The 19,210-nt window shown below is 38.0% G+C and overlaps 3 protein-coding genes across 5 annotated transcripts; 2 read left to right on the top strand and 1 right to left on the bottom strand.

The window, feature by feature from the left end:
• Nucleotides 1-1,900: 1,900 nt before the first annotated feature.
• Nucleotides 1,901-7,408, bottom strand: LOC119083201 (aspartate aminotransferase, mitochondrial). Its single transcript, XM_037192862.1, has 8 exons — nt 7,148-7,408; nt 3,603-3,894; nt 3,405-3,539; nt 3,269-3,340; nt 2,941-3,187; nt 2,544-2,665; nt 2,205-2,408; nt 1,901-2,134 (listed from the first exon to the last, which is right to left on the bottom strand). The coding sequence occupies exons 1-8, from the start codon at nt 7,222-7,224 to the stop codon at nt 2,012-2,014; spliced, it is 1,272 nt and encodes a 423-aa protein (XP_037048757.1). The 5' UTR covers nt 7,225-7,408; the 3' UTR covers nt 1,901-2,011.
• Nucleotides 7,409-9,960: 2,552 nt separating this feature from the next.
• LOC119083211 (probable G-protein coupled receptor 158) lies at nt 9,961-18,430 on the top strand. 3 transcript variants are annotated; one of them, XM_037192879.1, is made up of 12 exons: nt 9,963-10,937; nt 11,003-11,159; nt 11,895-12,057; nt 12,116-12,211; nt 12,273-12,393; nt 12,465-12,960; nt 13,028-13,429; nt 13,498-13,692; nt 16,150-16,271; nt 16,342-16,453; nt 17,676-17,696; nt 18,186-18,430. In XM_037192879.1, exons 1-12 carry the CDS (start codon nt 10,912-10,914, stop codon nt 18,333-18,335), a joined length of 2,061 nt encoding a protein of 686 aa, XP_037048774.1. In that variant the 5' UTR covers nt 9,963-10,911; the 3' UTR covers nt 18,336-18,430. The 3 variants fall into 3 exon arrangements, with proteins under 3 accessions (XP_037048775.1, XP_037048774.1, XP_037048773.1); XM_037192878.1 differs by having other exon boundaries at nt 16,096-16,271; XM_037192880.1 differs by lacking the exons at nt 16,342-16,453; nt 17,676-17,696; nt 18,186-18,430 and having other exon boundaries at nt 9,961-10,937; nt 16,089-16,257.
• LOC119083212 (complement C1q and tumor necrosis factor-related protein 9-like) lies at nt 13,702-15,028 on the top strand. The gene has a single exon (XM_037192882.1). The coding sequence runs from the start codon at nt 14,340-14,342 to the stop codon at nt 14,748-14,750; it is 411 nt and encodes a 136-aa protein (XP_037048777.1). The 5' UTR covers nt 13,702-14,339; the 3' UTR covers nt 14,751-15,028.
• Nucleotides 18,431-19,210: the final 780 nt, after the last annotated feature.

Raw genomic sequence — 19,210 nt, 5'->3', positions numbered from 1 at the left:
TCTCTTAAGTTGAAATCGTCATTTAAATTTTCTTAAACGTAGACCAATGACTATTATGTCATTGACGGTGGTGGGACATTTCCACACCGTCAATATCGTCAGGAACAATATTATCGTTTTCTGGACGATATTACCGTTCTAGAAAATCTAATGGATATTTTCGTTTTCTGTACGATAACATCGTCCAAAACGATAATATCGTCATGGGCGATATTATCGTTTTCTTAAACGATAATATCGCCCAGGACGATATTATCGTTTAGTTTTGGGTGGTAATATTGTCCAGGACTCAATTTTACTCAGAGGTGCAGCAAGAACCGAATTCTCTTCCAAAATATCGAAAAACAATTGTCAGAGGAAATCACCTACACATCAGTGTTAAAAAAAGGCGTTTAGTTCGTCCCTAAATAATTCATCTTTTTACGAAATGAATACCAACTTTGATTGTACATAAAAAGCGTTTTAACACGCCGAGCGATCCGGCCCATTGCCCCGGAGCGAAGCGGAGGGCCGCAATGCGAGCCGGGCGCCGGAACGGTGTCGGAACTTAGGAGTTAATTTTTTTTTCTCGCATCGTCTCATAATTAGTCTGTGTAATTTTTCTATATAAAATTTAAATTTACGGAACCAAATGAACCAATTTTTAATATATATTTGCCGTCTATAAAAAGGTGTTTATCTACAAGATTTTGTGTTTCGTCTTCAACAACCATCCAGAACGATAATATCGCCCAGGACGATATTATCGTCTAGAATTTTTATTTCAAATAAATTAAAAACGATATTATCGTCCCAAAAATTATCGACCAAGATAACGATAAATTTGTCCAGAAAAAGAAAATGTCGATAATATCGTCCAGCGGATATTTTCATCCATGACGATAGTATCATCAAAAAAACGATAGTATCGTCCAAGAAAACGATATTATCGTTTTTTTAAACGATAATATCGTCAAGAAAACGATAATATCGTCCTGAAAATATTTTAAAATTTATAATTTTAGACGATATTATCGTCCTGGATGAAATTTTTTTGGACGATAATATCGTTTTTTAGAGGATACTATCGTCTAAAAAACGATAATATCGTTCCTGACGATATTGACCGTGTAGTTATGTCGCCTCATCACACTTTACTCACCGCTTACGCTGCAACAATGGAAAGATAAGTCAGTGGTTGAACATATGATTTCAACGGACAACGCAGCATGTTTGTCGACCCCATCAACGAAAAATAGTTCGTGTGTTTTCGGTCTAAACGAAGTGAAGTGCAGCTCGTGCTTAAACCAAGACACAGAAAAATTGGTGTCACCTCCTTCGTGATCAACTCAGAGGTGTCTTAACCTGCTCTTTCAGGTTTTGACAGTAAACATGTGGCCCGTAGTGTCATTGTTTTCGTCAATATTTCTCTATGTCTACGTCAATGACGATGAGGCGACATAACTACACGGTCTGAGTTGATCACGAAGGAGGTGACACCAATTTTTCTGTGTCTTGGTTTAAGCACGAGCTGCACTTCACTTCGTTTAGACCGAAAACACACGAACTATTTTTCGTTGATGGGGTCGACAAACATGCTGCGTTGTCCGTTGAAATCATATGTTCAACCACTGACTTATCTTTCCATTGTTGCAGCGTAAGCGGTGAGTAAAGTGTTATTATTAAGCTTTAGGCTTTAGGTTTAGGGTTTAGGTCATAAAAAAAAGAGAATTTTAGTGAAGCTTTCGGAAACGGTGTAAAATGGCACCAATTCATAGTCGTAGCTTTGTAGTATTTGAAATGATCGTTATTGGCCAAAAAAGCTGGCGTCCTCCATTGTGTAAGGTCGATCCTACAAACACTGCCAGCAAGTGCGATAAGGAATTAGAGATCTTTCAATCAAACAAAGCACGGGGTAAAGTTCGTTTTTTGCGTTGATTTAATCATAAGAGTAACCATATCAAAATTAACATTTTTGTTTTACAAATTCCGCTGCGTTAAGATATGTTTCAGTTTTTCCCATTGCGTATGTTTAAGCAGTAACTGCGTGCATAGCCTTAGCTACATATTCCACATTCTTCGATGTCATGCCAGCCATCGAAATCCGTCCATCTTTCGTTAAGTAGATGCTAAACTCTTTGGTAATTCTCTCCACCTAGAGCAGTTCGACGACCATGTTAATCGATTTTTGCAATTTTCTATTGCAAACATTGAAGAACACTAACCTGATTGGGCTTCAAGCCAGTGTAGCAGAACATTCCAATTTGATCGGTAATGTGTTCCCATGATCGAGTCGATCCCAATTTGACGAGATTGTTTTTGAGGGCTGTACGCATCGAAATGATTCGATCGGCCATGCCTTTGACCTCTACCAACCACTCGGACCGGAGACTCTTGTCGCTAAGAATTTCTCGAACGATATGGGCGCCCTGTTTCATGGAAATGAGAATTAGAACTCGGTTCGCTTGGACTAAATCCACTACGGGCTGTTCGTAAACGATGTCTGCCAGTTCAATGGAACAGCAAACCTTTTTCTATGAACTGTTGTGGCTGAGAGAGCTTACATGAATCGGTGGATTGGAATACATCGGTCGAATGAGAATTTTCATTTGCGATAGGCAACGGTCGGCTTCGTCTTTGTCGCCAAGCAACAGTGAAAATGCGCCAGATCGTTCACCGTAAAGACCTAAACAGATTCCATTGAAAATACTTCAAAATTCAATTGAAAATCGGCGTCGTCACACGCTAGGTTGTAACGTCGTGGAGTCTTCTTCACCCACGCAAACACCAGTGCCGGACTGGCTCGAAAAAGCCCTTCGGGCGTTGTATGAAGAAATGTTTTAAAAGGCCCTTCGTTGCTCTTTATCCATACAAAAATCAAAAGGCCCTTCGGGAATCGCCCGAACGCCCATAGGGCCAGTCCGGCACTGGCAAACACAATGGCCAGTACTAGTAACTTACCCATATTTTTGGCATAGCTCTGACACAACGCCAAATGGTGTCCCTCTTTCGCAAACAGACGTACAGCAAATGCATCTTTGACACAGTCACCACTGGCAAATCCTTGATACGCCATGTCGAAAAATGGGAAAAGATTACGCTTTTTAACTAGTTCGGATAGCTCGGCCCATTGCTCTGGCTTCGGATCGACACCGGTCGGATTATGAGCGCATGCATGAAGTAGAATGATTGACTTCGGGGGAATTTTCTGGATTGATTTTGTGGCGTAAAAAATGTTAGTAAGAGGTTGGTAAGGCACGATTTGTTTGAACGGTTTGAATCGACTTACGTTAATATCTTCAATGGCTCCTTTGAAATCGAGACCACACGTTTCGGGGTGGTAGTACTTATACGTATTGACCTGGAATGGAGTATATCGTTCAACTCTATTGCAACATCACGTTTCTCAGTGTGAGGCAACGAACCTTCAAACCGGAATGTTGAAAGATTGGTATGTGATTGGCCCATGTTGGCGATGGCAAATAAACTTCTCTATTTCCCTCCCAGAATCCGTTCAAGAATGCCCCTCCCAGTCTCAACGCTCCAGTACCGCTAATGCTCTGCAAATACGATCGAACGTCGGTTAACTGATTTCAGACCGAAACATTTCCCCCAAAATCTACCTGAACAGTAAAGACATTGTCGCCGTACGTTCCATCACCCATTGCCAATTCGTAAGAGAGTTTACAGAAATCAGCATTGCCCCCGATTGCCGAATATTCCTTATCCAATTTCTTGTCCAAAATCTTTTGCTCAGCTTTCAACACCGTACTCAAAATGAATGGCTTGCCGGCATCGTCACGATAAGCACCCACTCCAAGGTTGACCTTTTGCGGATTGGAATCACGTTTGTATGCCTCGGTGATGCCTAAGATCGCATCCGGTGGTCCCATTTTGACGCCAGTGAACCATGATCTACGCAAACAAATTCAAAAATTTTTGATTGGAAAGAATTTGAACCGACGCATTGTGATAACAAACATCGAAGGTATTTAACTGACCACCTCTATCGCTGTTATGTAATACCATCAACATCTACCAAACATTCCATGAACACAGAACGGTGTGTATAGCATACATTTACGCAAATTTAATTAAATCGCAATTATGTAAGAGACCAACACCTAGTTAGCGTGATATATCGATTATCTTAAAGTGTAGCTAGGGTGGCTCGAATTTTCCATTTTATTCTAAAACGTCTGACCCCTGGTTGCATTCAGGATGAAAGAAACTTTTTATTACAAAATATGTTTTCCCCATGCCTGCTAAAGCGATTTTCATTTTCGGTCTCGTAGAGTGAGGCTGCATATATCGCTGAATGGTTTCTCCGAAAAGTGTTAATTTAACTGAGTTCGATGGGGGCAATGAAAGTGTAAAACAGGTATGGTCTATTGTCCGCCCGGAGGACATAAAAATTTGATTTTCGTACTTAAACGCACTCATTTTCATATTATTTTGACATAAAATGTGAGTGCGTTTAAGACGAATTACCCGATCGACCATACCTGTTCTAGACTTTCATTGGATGGGGGCACACTCTTTTTGACATTCTCTTTGACACTCTACAGCTGAATAATGTAAGTCAGTCAGTTTTTCCGACTTTTAGTCAAAAGATTTCGATTTTTCTTACAGATAAAATCGACAAATCATGACATGTAAGGTGTGTGTCGTGGTAAGCTAATAGAAAATCGAGGTCAGGTAAGTTTTTTAAAACGCTCGGGTGATTGCTTCTTTCAAGGTCCATGGTCTTTGACGAGCAGTCATGGTTGGGGTAACTTTAAGAATTCGTAGCTTGGCAGTTCTTTTGGGTTTCTATACACGCAACTATCGAGCTACGAATATTTAGAGCTACCAACTCATGAAAAACGGGGCCAAGGGCGACCATTCTCGTATTTTCGTAACTTCAAACATTCGTAACTTGACAGTTGTGTGTTTTAAATCCCAAGTTGCGAATTCTTAAAGTTCAGAGAGTTGCTAATATGACGACTGGGTCGTTTCGACGGATAGAGGGAATATGTCGAATGACAGTTGGGTTTTTGAGAGAGAATGCAATACATTTTCGCTCAACCAATTTCAAAATCATTCGACATATTCCCACATATTCCCTCTATCCGTCGATACGACCCAGTTGTCATATTAGCATCTAGGTGGCGGGACATTTCCACACCGTCAATATCGTCAGGAACGATATTATCGTTTTTTTTGGACGATACTATCGTCCAAAAAAACGATATTTTCGCCCAAAAAAGTTTCATCCAGGACGATAATATCGTCTAAATTGAAAAATTCTAAAATATTGTCTGGACGATAGTATCGTTTTCTTGTCGATATTATCGTTCAAAAAACGATATTATCGTTTTCTGGACGATATTACCGTTCTAAAAAATCTAATGGATAAAATCGTCCAAAACGATAATATCGTCCTGGGCGATATTATCGTTTTGTTAAACGATAATATCGTGCAGGACGATACTATCGTTTAAAAAAACGATAATATCGCCCAGGACGATATTATCGTTTAGTTTTGGGTGGTAATATTGTCCAGGACTCAATTTTCCTCAGAGGTGCAGCAAGAACCGAATTCTCTTCCAAAATATCGAAAAACAATTGTCAGAGGAAATCACCTACACATCAGTGTTTAAAAAAGGCGTTTAGTTCGTCCCTAAATAATTCATCTTTTTACGAAATGAATACCAACTTTGATTGTACATAAAAAGCGTTTTAACACGCCGAGCGATCCGGCCCATTGCCCCGGAGCGAAGCGGAGGGCCGCAATGCGAGCGGGCGCCGGAACGGTGTCGGAACTTAGGAATTAATTTTTTTTCTCGCGTCGTCTCATAATTAGTCTGTGTAATTTTTCTATATAAAATTTAAATTTACGGAACCAAATGAACCAATTTTTAATATATATTTGCCGTCTATAAAAAGGTGTTTATCTACAAGATTTTGTGTTTCGTCTTCAACAACCATCCAGAACGATAATATCGCCCAGGACGATATTACTATCGTCTAGAATTTTTATTTTAAATAAATTAAAAACGATATTATCGTCTCAAATTTAAAAAAATTAATAATTAAAAACGATATTATCGTTCTGGACGATAATATCGTCCAAAATAACGATAAATTTGTTCAGAAAAAGAAAATAACGATAATATCGTCCAGCGGATATTTTCATCCAGGACGATATTATCGTAAAAAAAACGATATTATCGTCTTCTGAACGATAATATCGTTTTTTAGACGATAGTATCATCAAAAAAACGATACTATCGTCTAAAAAACGATAATATCGTTCCTGACGATATTGACCGTGTAGTTATGTCGCCTCATCTAGCATCTATATCTCTGTTAAAGTTACGAACGTATGAGAATTAAGGCTCAGGGTGTCGATTGTCCGGAATTTAAGAATTCGTAGCTTGACAGCTGTCACCTTAATGCTAAGAGTAGTCCATACGATTCGTAACTATTAAGGTTAAGTTACGAATTCACGAGAATCGAGACCCAGGCGTTTTAAAATAAAATGGAAAATTCGACCCACCCTAATTAATAACTGAAACACATGCAAAACAAACAACAACGTACAACGATATTGGGACAAAGAATATACCTCAGATGTCTCTAATTATTCTGGATTTTATTTTTGGATTAGCGTCGAAAGACAAATCATTATTGAAGCACGTTACCCAAAAGGCATAACAGAGAGGTTCTATATAAAGCAAAAGCCGGTACGAATTAGTAACATATTGTGCCAGCTAGAAAACTAGTTTCTGCCTTTCAGTTATCAAGTATTTTTCTCATTTATCTGTTGATATTATTGTGAATTTGAATTTAATTGAATGTTGTTTGTGAAAAGCGGAAATTAATGACGTAAATGAACACAGCATTCAAAACAATCATGAATGAGAAAACTACTAGCATATACATATGAACATCGCTTACGCATGTTATAATGAATCTTAGTTTGAGAAGAATTTTTTATTTTAACTAAAAATAAACCGAACGAAAGACACAACGAAATCATTTTGGAGAAAGAACCCAATCATCAAAATATTGATTTTTTTTTCTGCAATTTCTTTATCTCGATTCACCTTCCAGAAGGTCAAAATAACATGCCGAACAATAATCTGTGAAAATTATGAATTTGAAAAAAGCGAAAAATTCTTACGCCGATCTCAGTATGTTCATATTTGAAGCTGACAGCAATTGATTGGAAAACAAAACCATTTTTTGATGCGTTGCCATTGTTTCCTTTTTGATGAGTTAGCCGTTTTCACCGTACACGCAATTAAAAACAACACAAAAAACCTATTATTCAGAATGAATGCAAACTGGTGTTGATACTGTGATGGAAAAAATATGTTATCTCTTGCTCTCTGACAGAATTGTCAAGTTGGCTTTTCGTTATATATACACACTATCTCTCTGGTTACCAAAAGTGTTGTTGTAGCCAGACAGGAGAGCCGACCATTTTTTTAGCATCGCAAAAGCGGTGGCTGTCATGCTTAATTTCTATCAGCGATAGAGGTCCTCCACATTCATAATAAGTAATAATTTAATCAAATAATTGCATTAGTGAGGTCACAGCTCTCATCAAAGTTCACCGAGGTTACATCGATTCTGAGAAATTTTCCAGAAGTCATATTTTCGGCCGATTATCAGCAAATTTTATGAAGTTAATATTTGCCCCAGGAATACTTGACCTCAGCTTTCCAACGAACCCATACACGCCTGTGTCCTCGCCACCTTACGGAAATGAAATCCGAACTACGAAACCTCATTTTTCGACTTTTGGCCACTTACAACCAGCCAGGTATGGAAGATCAAAAATATCTGAGACTGGTTTTGGGGCCTAGGCACCAAGGCCTAACTAGGCATATATAAAAAAGTCCCGGAAAAAATAGCGCCGATTTCGGTCAGTCGAAATTCAAAAGAATCCCTCAAAACGAGTTGAATCAAAAATTAAAATTTTTAATGGAAATTCAATCGTGAGTTCAGGTTTATAATGCTCAAAAGAGGTTTTTTATTGGCTTCACCGAGTATTTTACATCGGCTAGTCGCCGCCGTCGATTCTTTTTTCGGCTTTCGTATCTGGTTGTAGCGCATTTAATACCAGCGGATTATGTGTCGGTACTAATACCAACAGAATGGTGTGCGAAAAAATTCCCAGTCTCGAAATTGTTCAGGAAAATGTAAGAAAATTCGTGGGAAAATTCAGACATTTGAATCGAGATTTTGGGTTTAGGTCAAAATTGTTGAATTTCAGCAATAAGCTAAGCCTCGAATATGATTTGTGGAAGGATGTTTATCACCGATTGATCACTCGTGGCGATTCATGCATTTACGTAACACTTATTTTGGGCGTGGAGAACGTTTCAACGAAAGTTTCATTACGAAACACAACACACTGATTCGACTAAGGTGCAATTGTCGTGGGATTTTTGGGTTCGTGTGAAGGTAAGGAAGTGTGAGTGGACGATTCTCTGGAAGACGTAAACATTCGAAGTAGAGAACTTTTTGGATCGGTAAATCCTCCGAGAAATTGAACACACATCTAACAATGAAATCCTAATGTTCAGTTTTCGAGAACAAAACACTCTTTTGAATCATCAAACATCACCTTCCTTTTTGAAAATTATGACTGCACATTGACCCTTCAAATCAAACAATTCTTAAACTAACTTACTGGGTCAGTAAAAAAGAGTTGTCTTGAGTAATAAAAGCTTTGATTCGAGAGTTGGGCTGAGTAAATTTCTTAAATTGACGAGTTTATGGACAATACATTTTTCAATTCAATGAAGAGAATTCTTACGATTGTGTTCCTCACATGTCGCACTAAGCTCGTTACGTGTCTTCTACTACTTTCTAAAGTTGTGATAACTCTTCTACAGCCCTAAGAATGGTAAGTACATTCGTTGCCGGAATGCTTTTACTCGCCAACGTTGATCGTTTTTGAGCAAATAGAAAATGTTTCAGAGAAAGTTCTTTGGCATTACCGGGTTCTACTTTCTACACTTTATTGTGCATTGTTCTTACAACGTTCTGAACGCTTCAAAATAAATTTTTGTTATCTTTTGTTATTTCCATTGGAAATTGTTTTTCTTTAGAATTTTGGAGTTTTTGTTAGTTAACAAGGACACCAAACGGAAAATATTAATGCCGAAACGCAAATCTGTTTGGAAAAATACAGATAGTGACCAATGGGGTGGCGGGACATTTTCACACCGTCAATATCGTCAGGAACGATATTATCGTTTTTTTGGACGATACTATCGTCTAAAAAACGATACTATCGTCTAAAAAACGATACTATCGTCTAAAAAACGATAATATCGTTCCTGACGATATTGACCGTGTAGTTATGTCGCCTCATCGACCAATAGAATAGATTGATATGAAAATATTTAGTTCGGCGTGTACATCAGTTCGCGTTGATGGGTCTTTATATGCTAAATATAAATTTCTATTCAGAACCGATTATCGAACCAATTATGAAGGGTGCAGCTTTCAATAAAGAAAAATCTACCATCTACCACACACTAATCATCTCACATTCTATTTATAAAGATTTATAACTAACATTGATTGCCCATATGCTGCTATTACAATAGTTTTACATGCTGAAAAATAGGGGAATTTTGAAAGGAGATATAAAGTTGGTGAAAAATGAATGCCGAGATGAAAATGAGAGTTCGCTCTTTTTACGAATATCGAGAGATATTATGTTCCCCTTCCTTCATGAACGTTTGTTTACCGGGAAATATTATGTAGGTAAAACTGTACGGATACGATTTAGAAAAACTGGTGACTCCTGTGTGTATTTAGTCCGACTGTGGTTGATTTCCACTTTCTTATTGGAATAATTTCCATCGAGATATCAGATTGTAAGGGGAAAAAGAGAATAGTATTCAGATGAAAACTCTGAGATCCGTAAATATTTCGGACACTAACGGTCCACTTATTTCATACAGTTAGTGGATACGGTATTTTAGTTGAACAATCACATTATACTAACAAAAAACCCTTGTTCAATCCACACAAAAAAATGTTTTCACTTTATCGACTTGTTTAAAAACCAATTTCAACAACGTTCGGCATTTCCAAAATGATGACTCGCTGACAAAACACCAGAAAATGTGTAGAATGGGGAATATTATGTTTTCTCACGCGACGGTTATTAGCGTTTAGGAGAAAATCGTTTAAGACGTCTACAAATCGCCATTTTCTCAAGTGCGAATCGTGCAAATATTGGATGACAAAGTTTGTGAATTTTCCGAAGGAAAATCGTTTTAATTATCGTGCGTTTTTATTCTGATTTCCAGTCAGTTATCACAATCTGAGTGAACTTTCGGTGGAAATGTTTTAGTCATTGGTAAACTCGACATTGCCAATTTATTGATTGCTAAACAAAATTTAACTTTTAATTAAACACCATCCAAATTTTACACAATTTTCTTTTAATGAAAACTGAATGGATGGATCGCTCATAATGTGATGAAAGATAATTTTAATTTGATGATTATCGATCTGAGCCGTTCCGATTGGAATTATCAAGTGAATTGGTGTTGAAATTCTTCCGTAAAAATGAATCTTTATTGATTTTGCGAACGGAGATGTTTTCAGTTTATGAAAAGGGTGGTGCTTGGTGCTTCATAAATATCGTATTACTGTAAATTAACATTGCTCCGGCTACAATAATGTCCCGAATGGCTGCTATCAATTGAAAAATATATTTAATTCGTTTCGATTTTATCAACCATAAGCTTTACGAAAACGTTCATTTATTAATCCGAAAAACATGTTGTAATTCAACTAGGAACATTTTATGAGCGAAAACGTTTTTTTTTTGCATGATCGTTAATTGTGACATAAAATCGTGTTTCATATTTTTATGGATTTGGTGTACATTTCAACGATGGAATATTGTGCAAAATGGTCAATGTACCATTGATTCATGGGTAAATCGGAACGTAATAAACTCTCTTTCGACGATTTATTAAACAAACCGATGAGCTAATTTCAGAAATGCACCCACACTTAGTAAGGTAATGGGCCGCCTTGCATCCACAATCGTTCACCGACGACGATTCTTGATAGTTAGTGCTGTTTTGTGTTGCGTTGCTCAATGTTCATCGGAACCATGTGAACCGCGGATTTTGGAGGAGGTTCCACCGGATCCGGTAAGCAGTAGTTTTATTGATATACCTTCATCGTCGCTGTCCAATTTTAACGAGTTTCTCGTAAAAAATACGGCTATTTTGAGCCGGGTATCCGGCAATTTTACTACATTATAGGGGACATCCTTAATTCACGTCTACACGAAAGGCACGGTATGTTGTACACAGAGAAAAATATGTTGAGTGCGGTGCGATGGATACGCATGTCACACGAGTTAAGCATAATACATTGTGAGTCATTTGTGACAGATTATGCTTAACGTCTGTGATATGCATACACAACGTATTAGTATGTGCGTGCCACAAGTATTAGATACCTACGTCACAAGGACGGAAAAGTTGAAAGGTCTCGTTTTCGTGTGAAGTTTGTTGTTCCGAGACGAAGCCGACTTTCAATTTTTTGACCGAGTTACGCACAATATTTTACATGTTGAGGCTGCCGAAAAAATGCCTAATTGATGAAGTGAACGGTTTTCGGTGCAGAAGCATGTGAAACTACCTTACCACTCTAAACATATTTTTCTGTGTGTGACCGAAGGACGACAAGAATGCCGATAATCGTGTAGATGGATGGATGACTCCTTATGTGGGTGGACAGTGCAAAACATGGAAATGTTACTTTTTGAGTGAGTCGATCGGGCACGTAGACACTCAAGTAACAGTTTTCAACCTTTTTGTGAATTGGACACCTTGCAACTCAGTCGCGAATAACACTCGCCGAAATCGCTATAATTGCAGTATTACGATGCCTCAGAAATAACAGTTAGTTCTGCCAAAGAACTTGCGGACTACCTAGGGAAGAAGTCATCTGACACTCTGACCGCAGAAATTCGACAAAAAGCAAATGAAATTGCTGTGAACGCCCTGAATCAAGATGGAGGGCTACTGGCGGTTGCCATCGGTAATTTTACTTAATTGTTCTGCTATATCATCCGCATAATGACAACTGATTGTTTTAGCTGCTCCCGCGATTAAATTGGCGGTTGTCCAATTTCGGGATCACGTTGAAAATGCTACGAATCACAGCTACTTGAGCACTTATTGGCGTGAATTAGGCAAGTCATTTTTGACCGCAAATTATTTGAATTCAATTTCTCAAGTAGGTGATCTTTACAGGCGAAGCCTGGAATCACACGGACGGATCACAGTTTTGGAACGCGCCATTTCGTGATTGTGGTGCATTACAAGGCAGATGGTTGTGGCCATTCAGTGCTACGGTCCAATCATCCGGATATAAGTAAAAAATGAATTTTATTTGCTTCAGTCGGCATTTTACCATTTCTTCCCATCTCTTTACTCAAAAACCAGGACGGTGGCGTCTTCCTTCATTGCAGCGGATGAAGATCAGTGTAACGATTTCCTGGAGCCGATATTCGGAAAGAGACACAGCTGCGATCTGGTAACAACATTTTGCTTTCAATCGATATCGAATGGTTCAGCCAACACACGCGGAGCCTACACATGCATCTGTAACTTTGGCTATTACGTTCCGAATCAAACACTTCAAGGTTTTGAAGGTCATGCGATTGAAGCGGGAAACGGAAATTTTTCGTGTCTTCGTTGCCCTGGTGGCTGTCCGAGCTGTGATAAGAATGGTGTTTGTAATACAGAAGAGACATATGAGACTGGGACGATGGAGCTGCTGCTGAAAGCGTCTATAGGAGCGGTTTTGGGTGCATGCATTCTGTGTTGTATGGTTTTAGCCGTCATTGTGTTCAGGCAACGGAAGTGCAAAACGATTGCCAGCGGAATGTGGACAGTACTGGAAATCATCTTGCTGGGTGTTATACTGTCCTATGGAGCCGTAAATATTAAACTGAAATCATTTTCGATTCGCGCCGAGAACTGATCGTGCACTTTGCCTCTAACAGGTGGTACTCCATTTCTTTCCGGCGTCAACCATTCGCTGTTTGCTGGAGCCGTGGTTCCGTGAGGTTGGCTTTATAATATGCTACGGAGCCATCATTCTGAAATTGTATCGACATTTGGTCGACTTCCGGACGAGAAAAGCTCACCGCTGGGTGTTGAGAGATGTGGATCTGCTGAAATATCTGGGAACAATGATATTCGCAGTCGTTTGCTATATGTCGGCGTTCACGGCTTCTTCGTTTGATTTAATGATAAGCGCTGACCTGGACGGTTTGCAGGAAACGAATACGAATACTTGTCATCCGTTCACCTGGGAATATGTGACACAGGCCAGCGAAATTTTAATTTTGGTTTTTGGATTGCATTTGGGCATTGCCAGCCGAAATGCGAACACACAGTTCAGGGTATTGATCTCTTTCAGTTTGTTTGCCCGTGATCTTACTGTCTGCTTACAAAACCACTTCTGTTCCAGGAAAGACAATTCCTTGTCGCTTCTTTGCTGATCGAGCTCTTGGTGTCAACAAGTTTTTATATTTTACGAATAGTATACATGGCCGAACTGAGTCCTGGCGAAATATTCTTGGCACTGTTCTTGCGGTCACAACTTACGAACACCGTAACCGTTGCTCTGATATTTCTGCCCAAATTGTGGTATCAACATAAACAGGTGAGATCAAATTTTATGTTAAAACAATGTGACAGTAAGCGATACGCATGAATCCATTAACACTTAGCAATTCGAAATTCGAAATTTGATGACTCGTATTTTGTGTACACTCTTTCTGGGGTGTGGATCGGATTTTGTTATTCTGACTCTTTTGGTTTAGTAAAATTCTTTTTTTTTTCACGTTCGTTTTAGACACAAGTAGCAAGGCAGGGATTGTTATTCGGATTTTTTTTTGTAGGAATTTTTGATGGGCGGACAAAGGATTTTGAAAAAGAAAATCTTCTGAGGATTTTCTGTAATGTTTCTGCTAGATTTCCATCGTCTCTGAAAGATTTTTTTTTTAAAGTCCCAAGGATTTCTTATGGATGTGGGTTCGAACTCGATGCAGAGTGTTTTCCGGAGGAGTGAAAATTTGTAATGAGAACTGAGAACGCACTCGAACAAAAATAGACAATTTTCCTGACGTCACACTAAGCGTTTGTTTCTCACTCCTATTTCACATTTTTAGTTTTCCAGAAAACACTCTACATCGAGTTCGGACCCCATTTCCAAAACTCGCACACACAGTTCGCTCCTGTTTTCAAATTAAGAAATCGAGATTCATTTTTTACTAAATAAACGTATCTGCTGCAAACAACACCCACAAAATGAGGGAAAGTCAGCAGCAAACTGGTCCAATTGGTCAAACTGGTCCAATTGGTCAAACTGTTCCAATTGGTCAAACTGGTCCAATTGGTCAAACTGGTCCAATTGGTCAAACTGGTCCAATTGGTCAAACTGGTCCAATTGGTCAAACTGGTCCAATTGGTCAAACTGGTCCAATTGGTCAAACTGGTCCAATTGGTCAAACTGGTCCAATTGGTCAAACTGGTCCAATTGGTCAAACTGGTCCAATTGGTCAAACTGGTCCAATTGGTCAAACTGGTCCAATTGGTCAAACTGGTCCAATTGGTCAAACTGGTCCAATTGGTCAAACTGGTCCAATTGGTCAAACTGGTCCAATTGGTCAAACTGGTCCAATTGGTCAAACTGGTCCAACCGAATCTATTTTCTGTTGAAAACTAACACAATCGTGGTCCTTACTGCGGTCCTATATTTGAAAAATTATTCTGCTGGAGAGATTTCAGTCAAATAACCCTTAAAGGGTAAATGTGACGCAAGTCCTTCGTCTTATTTACAAAACACGTACGCAAAAGTTTTATAAACAAAAATTTGAACCAAAAAATTTGTGAAAGAAAATTTTACAAAACGAATTCGCCCAAGAGGTGGCAGATATCATCAAAAGTAAACTAAAATACAGTATTTGTAAACGCCCAAATGTATGCTTTACAGCAAAGCATCGATGTCTCTTAAGAGCAATGGACCATTTCCAAAATTTTAGCCTACATTCAGTAAAGAAAAATATTCTTTTTTTGATAATTTCTCTGAATCAAAATCTTCTTTCGAAAAAGTAAAACCGTTAAAGCACGCAAAAATGTGTTACTTTGAAAGGAAAAATTGGTTTGTGGGTGTTAACTTAGCTAACTCAGAGAAACCTTTGCAGATTGTGTAAATTTTTGTAATCTGCACAGGTTTCTCCATTTTTTCCTTTAAAAGTAACACATTTCTGCGCGCTTTAATGGTTTTTCTTTTTCAAAAAAATATTTTGATTCAGAGAAATCATCAAAAAACGAATATTGTTCATCCTAAATGTAGGCTACCAATTTGCAAATGGTCAATTGCTCTTAACATAAAAATTTACGTAAACAACATTTGACACATGTAAATGGCTAGAATATACAGTACTTTATAGTATGATCACTTAAAATGTATTTCCCTAAGTCTGTTTAATTAACTTGTTAACTCAGTTTTCGCCGCATGTTACACTGTTGCATGTTGTTTTAATCAACGTTAAATCTGACGTATAGTACGTAAGATTCCTTTTTGGAGATGGTTAGATTAGAATACGAGAATATAATTTAGTCTCTCATTTAAATGTGTTTGTGCTCTACCAGTGTTCTACTTCGGTCATGAAAATTTTATCGCTGCACGAGACGTTTGTTTAACAAATTTGTTCCCACTGAAGTGCCCGAAATATATTTGAATTTTTCCACATTTTCCTATGAATTTGTACTTATCTTATCTAAGCGTATGCTCTGTCATTTGATCGAAATTTCATTTTATGTTCCGTATAAAACACTTTGTTTCTAATCATTATCGATGATTAAATATGATTATGTTGAGGGAACGCCAACCGAAAACACTTCACAATCGCCTTCTGTTTACCTTCTGTTTTTTAGGTTGAAAAACTATTTTTAGTTTTATTGTTTCATTTTCTTATGTTTTTGATCTTTCTTCACCTAAAACAATTTCTTTTGTGTAAATATCGATGTTGTTTGGGTGTTGCATCAAAATAGCTTACAGGTACGTTCTCTTGCACATGATCTTTCTTGCCGTTTACCTGTGGATGCTTTCAAGGGTATGCACGAGACATCACATCAGATGGGCGGCTATGCTGGCTTATGCCTCGGCGATCCGGATATCGGTGAATTAACCATATCCGACATGAGTTCAGAGGACATTCGAGCTGAACTTAAAAGGTATGAAACCATTTAGGGTTGGGTGGCCAAGGCTGGATTTAATGTCATGTTACTCTTGTTTTTCACCCAGATTATATACGCAGCTAGAAATTCTCAAAAATAAAACCTTGCGATTGGACAATCCTCACATAAGTAAACGACGAGGTGGACGAAAGGCGGCGCATCGCAGATTCTCACTTCAGGTATTATACCCGATCTGCATTGTAGATTTATTTTTTAAATGTACTTACTGGACAGTGACAGTCGATAGAGAGAGAGAGAGAGAGAGAGAGAGAGAGAGAAATTTTAGATTCCTTTATAAACTCCAAATCCAACGTTTCTAGTGGTTCCTTTACTTATACTTACTCATCATTTTATATACAAAATGTCCACTGAACCCCGCGGTGCGAGTACCTTCAGGGTAAATGATCAGAGTTCGATTCCTGTGTCAGACAATTCCACATGGAATTTCCCTAGCGATTATATCGCATTAGTAACGTCCTAAAGTTCACTCAAATTCACTCTTCATAAATTGGGTAGTTGCAGTGTGTTTGATGTCTGTAACCTTGCACAAACTGAATAACTCATATGACGTAACCCAAATATAAAGATATTTTGTGCATGTGTCTCTAGCCTACATTTAGGCGTGCTATTCATTAAACCACTAAAAGTTTACTCAGGAAGTATTTGCATACTTCGACGCGTGGTTCGGAAGTCACGTTAAACCGGTGATCCAGACTGCACTTGGTGTTGGCCGTAAAAAAGCTGTGAGTTTGGTCTTTAAATAAATCAAATCAAAAGGATCCATAGATTTGGGATCGCTGATTCCAAGCTTGTTTCATTTACTGTATTAAAAGGGTATAACGTGTCCGAAATAGGTACGTCTTCCTGAAGCACTTACCTGCCATCTGCCAACAACAGACATTTTGCAAAGTGGTGTACAATAGTCTTTTAAATAACTAGGGGTGAAAAGATGAAAAGTAGAGTTTTCGTGTGAATTATGTTGATCCGAGGCGACACCGAGGTCAATAAACACGCGATAACGAGAATTTGCACTTGCATCCCGAGTTATGTAATGAACAGAGAGATACTAATTTGACGACTCGGACGTTTCGACGGATAGAGGGAATATGTCGAATGATTTTAAAATTGGTTGAGCGAAAATGTATTGAATTCTCTCTCAAAAACCCAACTGTCATTCGACATATTTCCTCTATCCGTCGAAACGACCCAGTCGTTATATTAGCATCTATCTGGTAATGAATTCTGCATACTTTTGAGGATAAAGTCAATTCACTTTTCATCGCTAGGATTGTAATAAGCCACTTGCGAATCCTATTTCAGATAAATTTTTGTCGTCCTTGTTACGAACGTACATACTTTGGACATGCAATGTTTTAATCAATTTTATTAATCTATTTTCAGAAAAAGGGAAGCAAAGATAAGGTATGTGTACAATGTAGAGACTTGAGCAAAGTACTTATTTACGGTTGTCTCGGATTAGCTTGTCACCTCCTCCACTTACAGCACTTTTTGCCTAATTTTCCTAATACATTTTCATTTAAAAGTCAGTTTGGTTCGATCAATTCCTTTTTTCAATTTCTGCTTTTAAATCACTTAATTTATCTAATATTAAATAAATTTAAATTTGGGAGTCACTAGGGAGAAGCCATTATGGTTCACTAAGTCAATTAGTCAAGCAAGTCAATTTCGTAAACTTTTGACATTTAATGTATGAGCGAAATGTCAAAACTTTACGAAATTGACTTGACCAATTGACTTGAACGAACCATAATGGATTACCCCCACTACATGCGATCGTCTTAAATTATATATTTTGTTGAATCCGTTCAAAATTACGTCATATCCGCTAAACACTTGGCTTACAAATGGATACAACTCCATAATTTTCTGAAACAATGCAAAATTCCGTAGGCATCAAAAAACCGAAATCATCGCAATAACATTCAGGACGTGGAAGTGACTGAGGCCGAACCGTCACGTACGCCTGAAGATTCAGTGTGCAGCGTTGAAGCTCAAACGGACACGGGTGGAGAAATTTCCAACATTACTATAACTAAGTGAAACAGCAAACAAACAAAAAACTGTACAACACCTTTCTAGTAGCAGATACTCGCCAACCGGCATGACCCTTCGTATAAACGGATTAATTTAGACACCGTACACACTATAATCGTAACAGTTTAGATACGTTACTCTTTGTTTTGAGCGAACGGAAGAAAGCTGTTATCCGGATTTGTTTTGCGTTACAGATAGCTTAAATTTTGACTGGTGTCACCGACCATTTTTCAAAGTCGGAAACATTTCAAACAACATGCATTAATGCAGGTGTCTAAATGAAATCCAGACCGGACAATTTAACCAAGCGTCATCCCGGGATAATGTTATAGTAGCAAAATATCAAAAGATAAAATAAGTATACACATAAGACACACACACATACAACCGCATGTAGTATTCGGATTAAACGCGGCCAGTTACTTAAAACGCAAATAATATTTGAATGTTCTATAGGTAAACAACAAATCAGTTCTAAAAAATTGTGGATCATAATAATTTTAGTCCATTTTTTGTGAATGACAATATACCGACTAATATATTAAATTACTCAAGATTACGGACTCCACGATGTTTCTGTAAAAAGACATATGGATGAACTTAACACCCTAATTACGTGAAACGTTAAATGCAGACAGTCCTGTGTCACATTAGTGAATTAGAAGGAAAATGAATTTTCATTCATTTAGCTCCGTTTCGGCTTACGATGTTTTTTTGTTTTGGTTTTTTTTAACTATCAAAAAACCTCAACTGTAGTTAAATCATAAAAAGTCCATTTTCCTTATAATTTGCTAATGTGACGTATGCATTGAAAAGTTAATCAAATACTAGACTCTCAATTTTAAAAGTTTTTTGATTCTGAGTTTACTAATTTTTTGCAT

Source organism: Bradysia coprophila, unplaced genomic scaffold (assembly GCF_014529535.1).
Source record: "Bradysia coprophila strain Holo2 unplaced genomic scaffold, BU_Bcop_v1 contig_561, whole genome shotgun sequence".
Classification (NCBI taxonomy): Eukaryota; Metazoa; Arthropoda; class Insecta; order Diptera; family Sciaridae; genus Bradysia; species Bradysia coprophila.
The sequence above is the reverse complement of the archived record's forward strand: the minus strand, read 5'-3'. Positions and strand labels throughout refer to the sequence as shown.

Excerpts from the sequence above, each read along its gene's own strand:
- LOC119083211 (XM_037192878.1), top strand. The coding sequence starts at position 10,912 with ATGGTCAATGTACCATTGATTCATGG. Across the intron at positions 10,938-11,002 it reads AATGTACCATTGATTCATGG|AAATGCACCCACACTTAGTA; the intron begins GTAAATCGGAAC and ends AGCTAATTTCAG. Across the intron at positions 16,272-16,341 it reads ATTCGAGCTGAACTTAAAAG|ATTATATACGCAGCTAGAAA; the intron begins GTATGAAACCAT and ends TTTTTCACCCAG.
- LOC119083212 (XM_037192882.1), top strand. The coding sequence starts at position 14,340 with ATGAGGGAAAGTCAGCAGCAAACTGGTCCAATTGGTCAAACTGGTCCA.
- LOC119083201 (XM_037192862.1), bottom strand. The coding sequence starts at position 7,224 with ATGGCAACGCATCAAAAAATGGTTTTGTTTTCCAATCAATTGCTGTCA. Across the intron at positions 3,341-3,404 it reads TTCAACATTCCGGTTTGAAG|GTCAATACGTATAAGTACTA; the intron begins GTTCGTTGCCTC and ends ACTCCATTCCAG. Across the intron at positions 3,188-3,268 it reads GAGCCATTGAAGATATTAAC|AAAATTCCCCCGAAGTCAAT; the intron begins GTAAGTCGATTC and ends AAATCAATCCAG.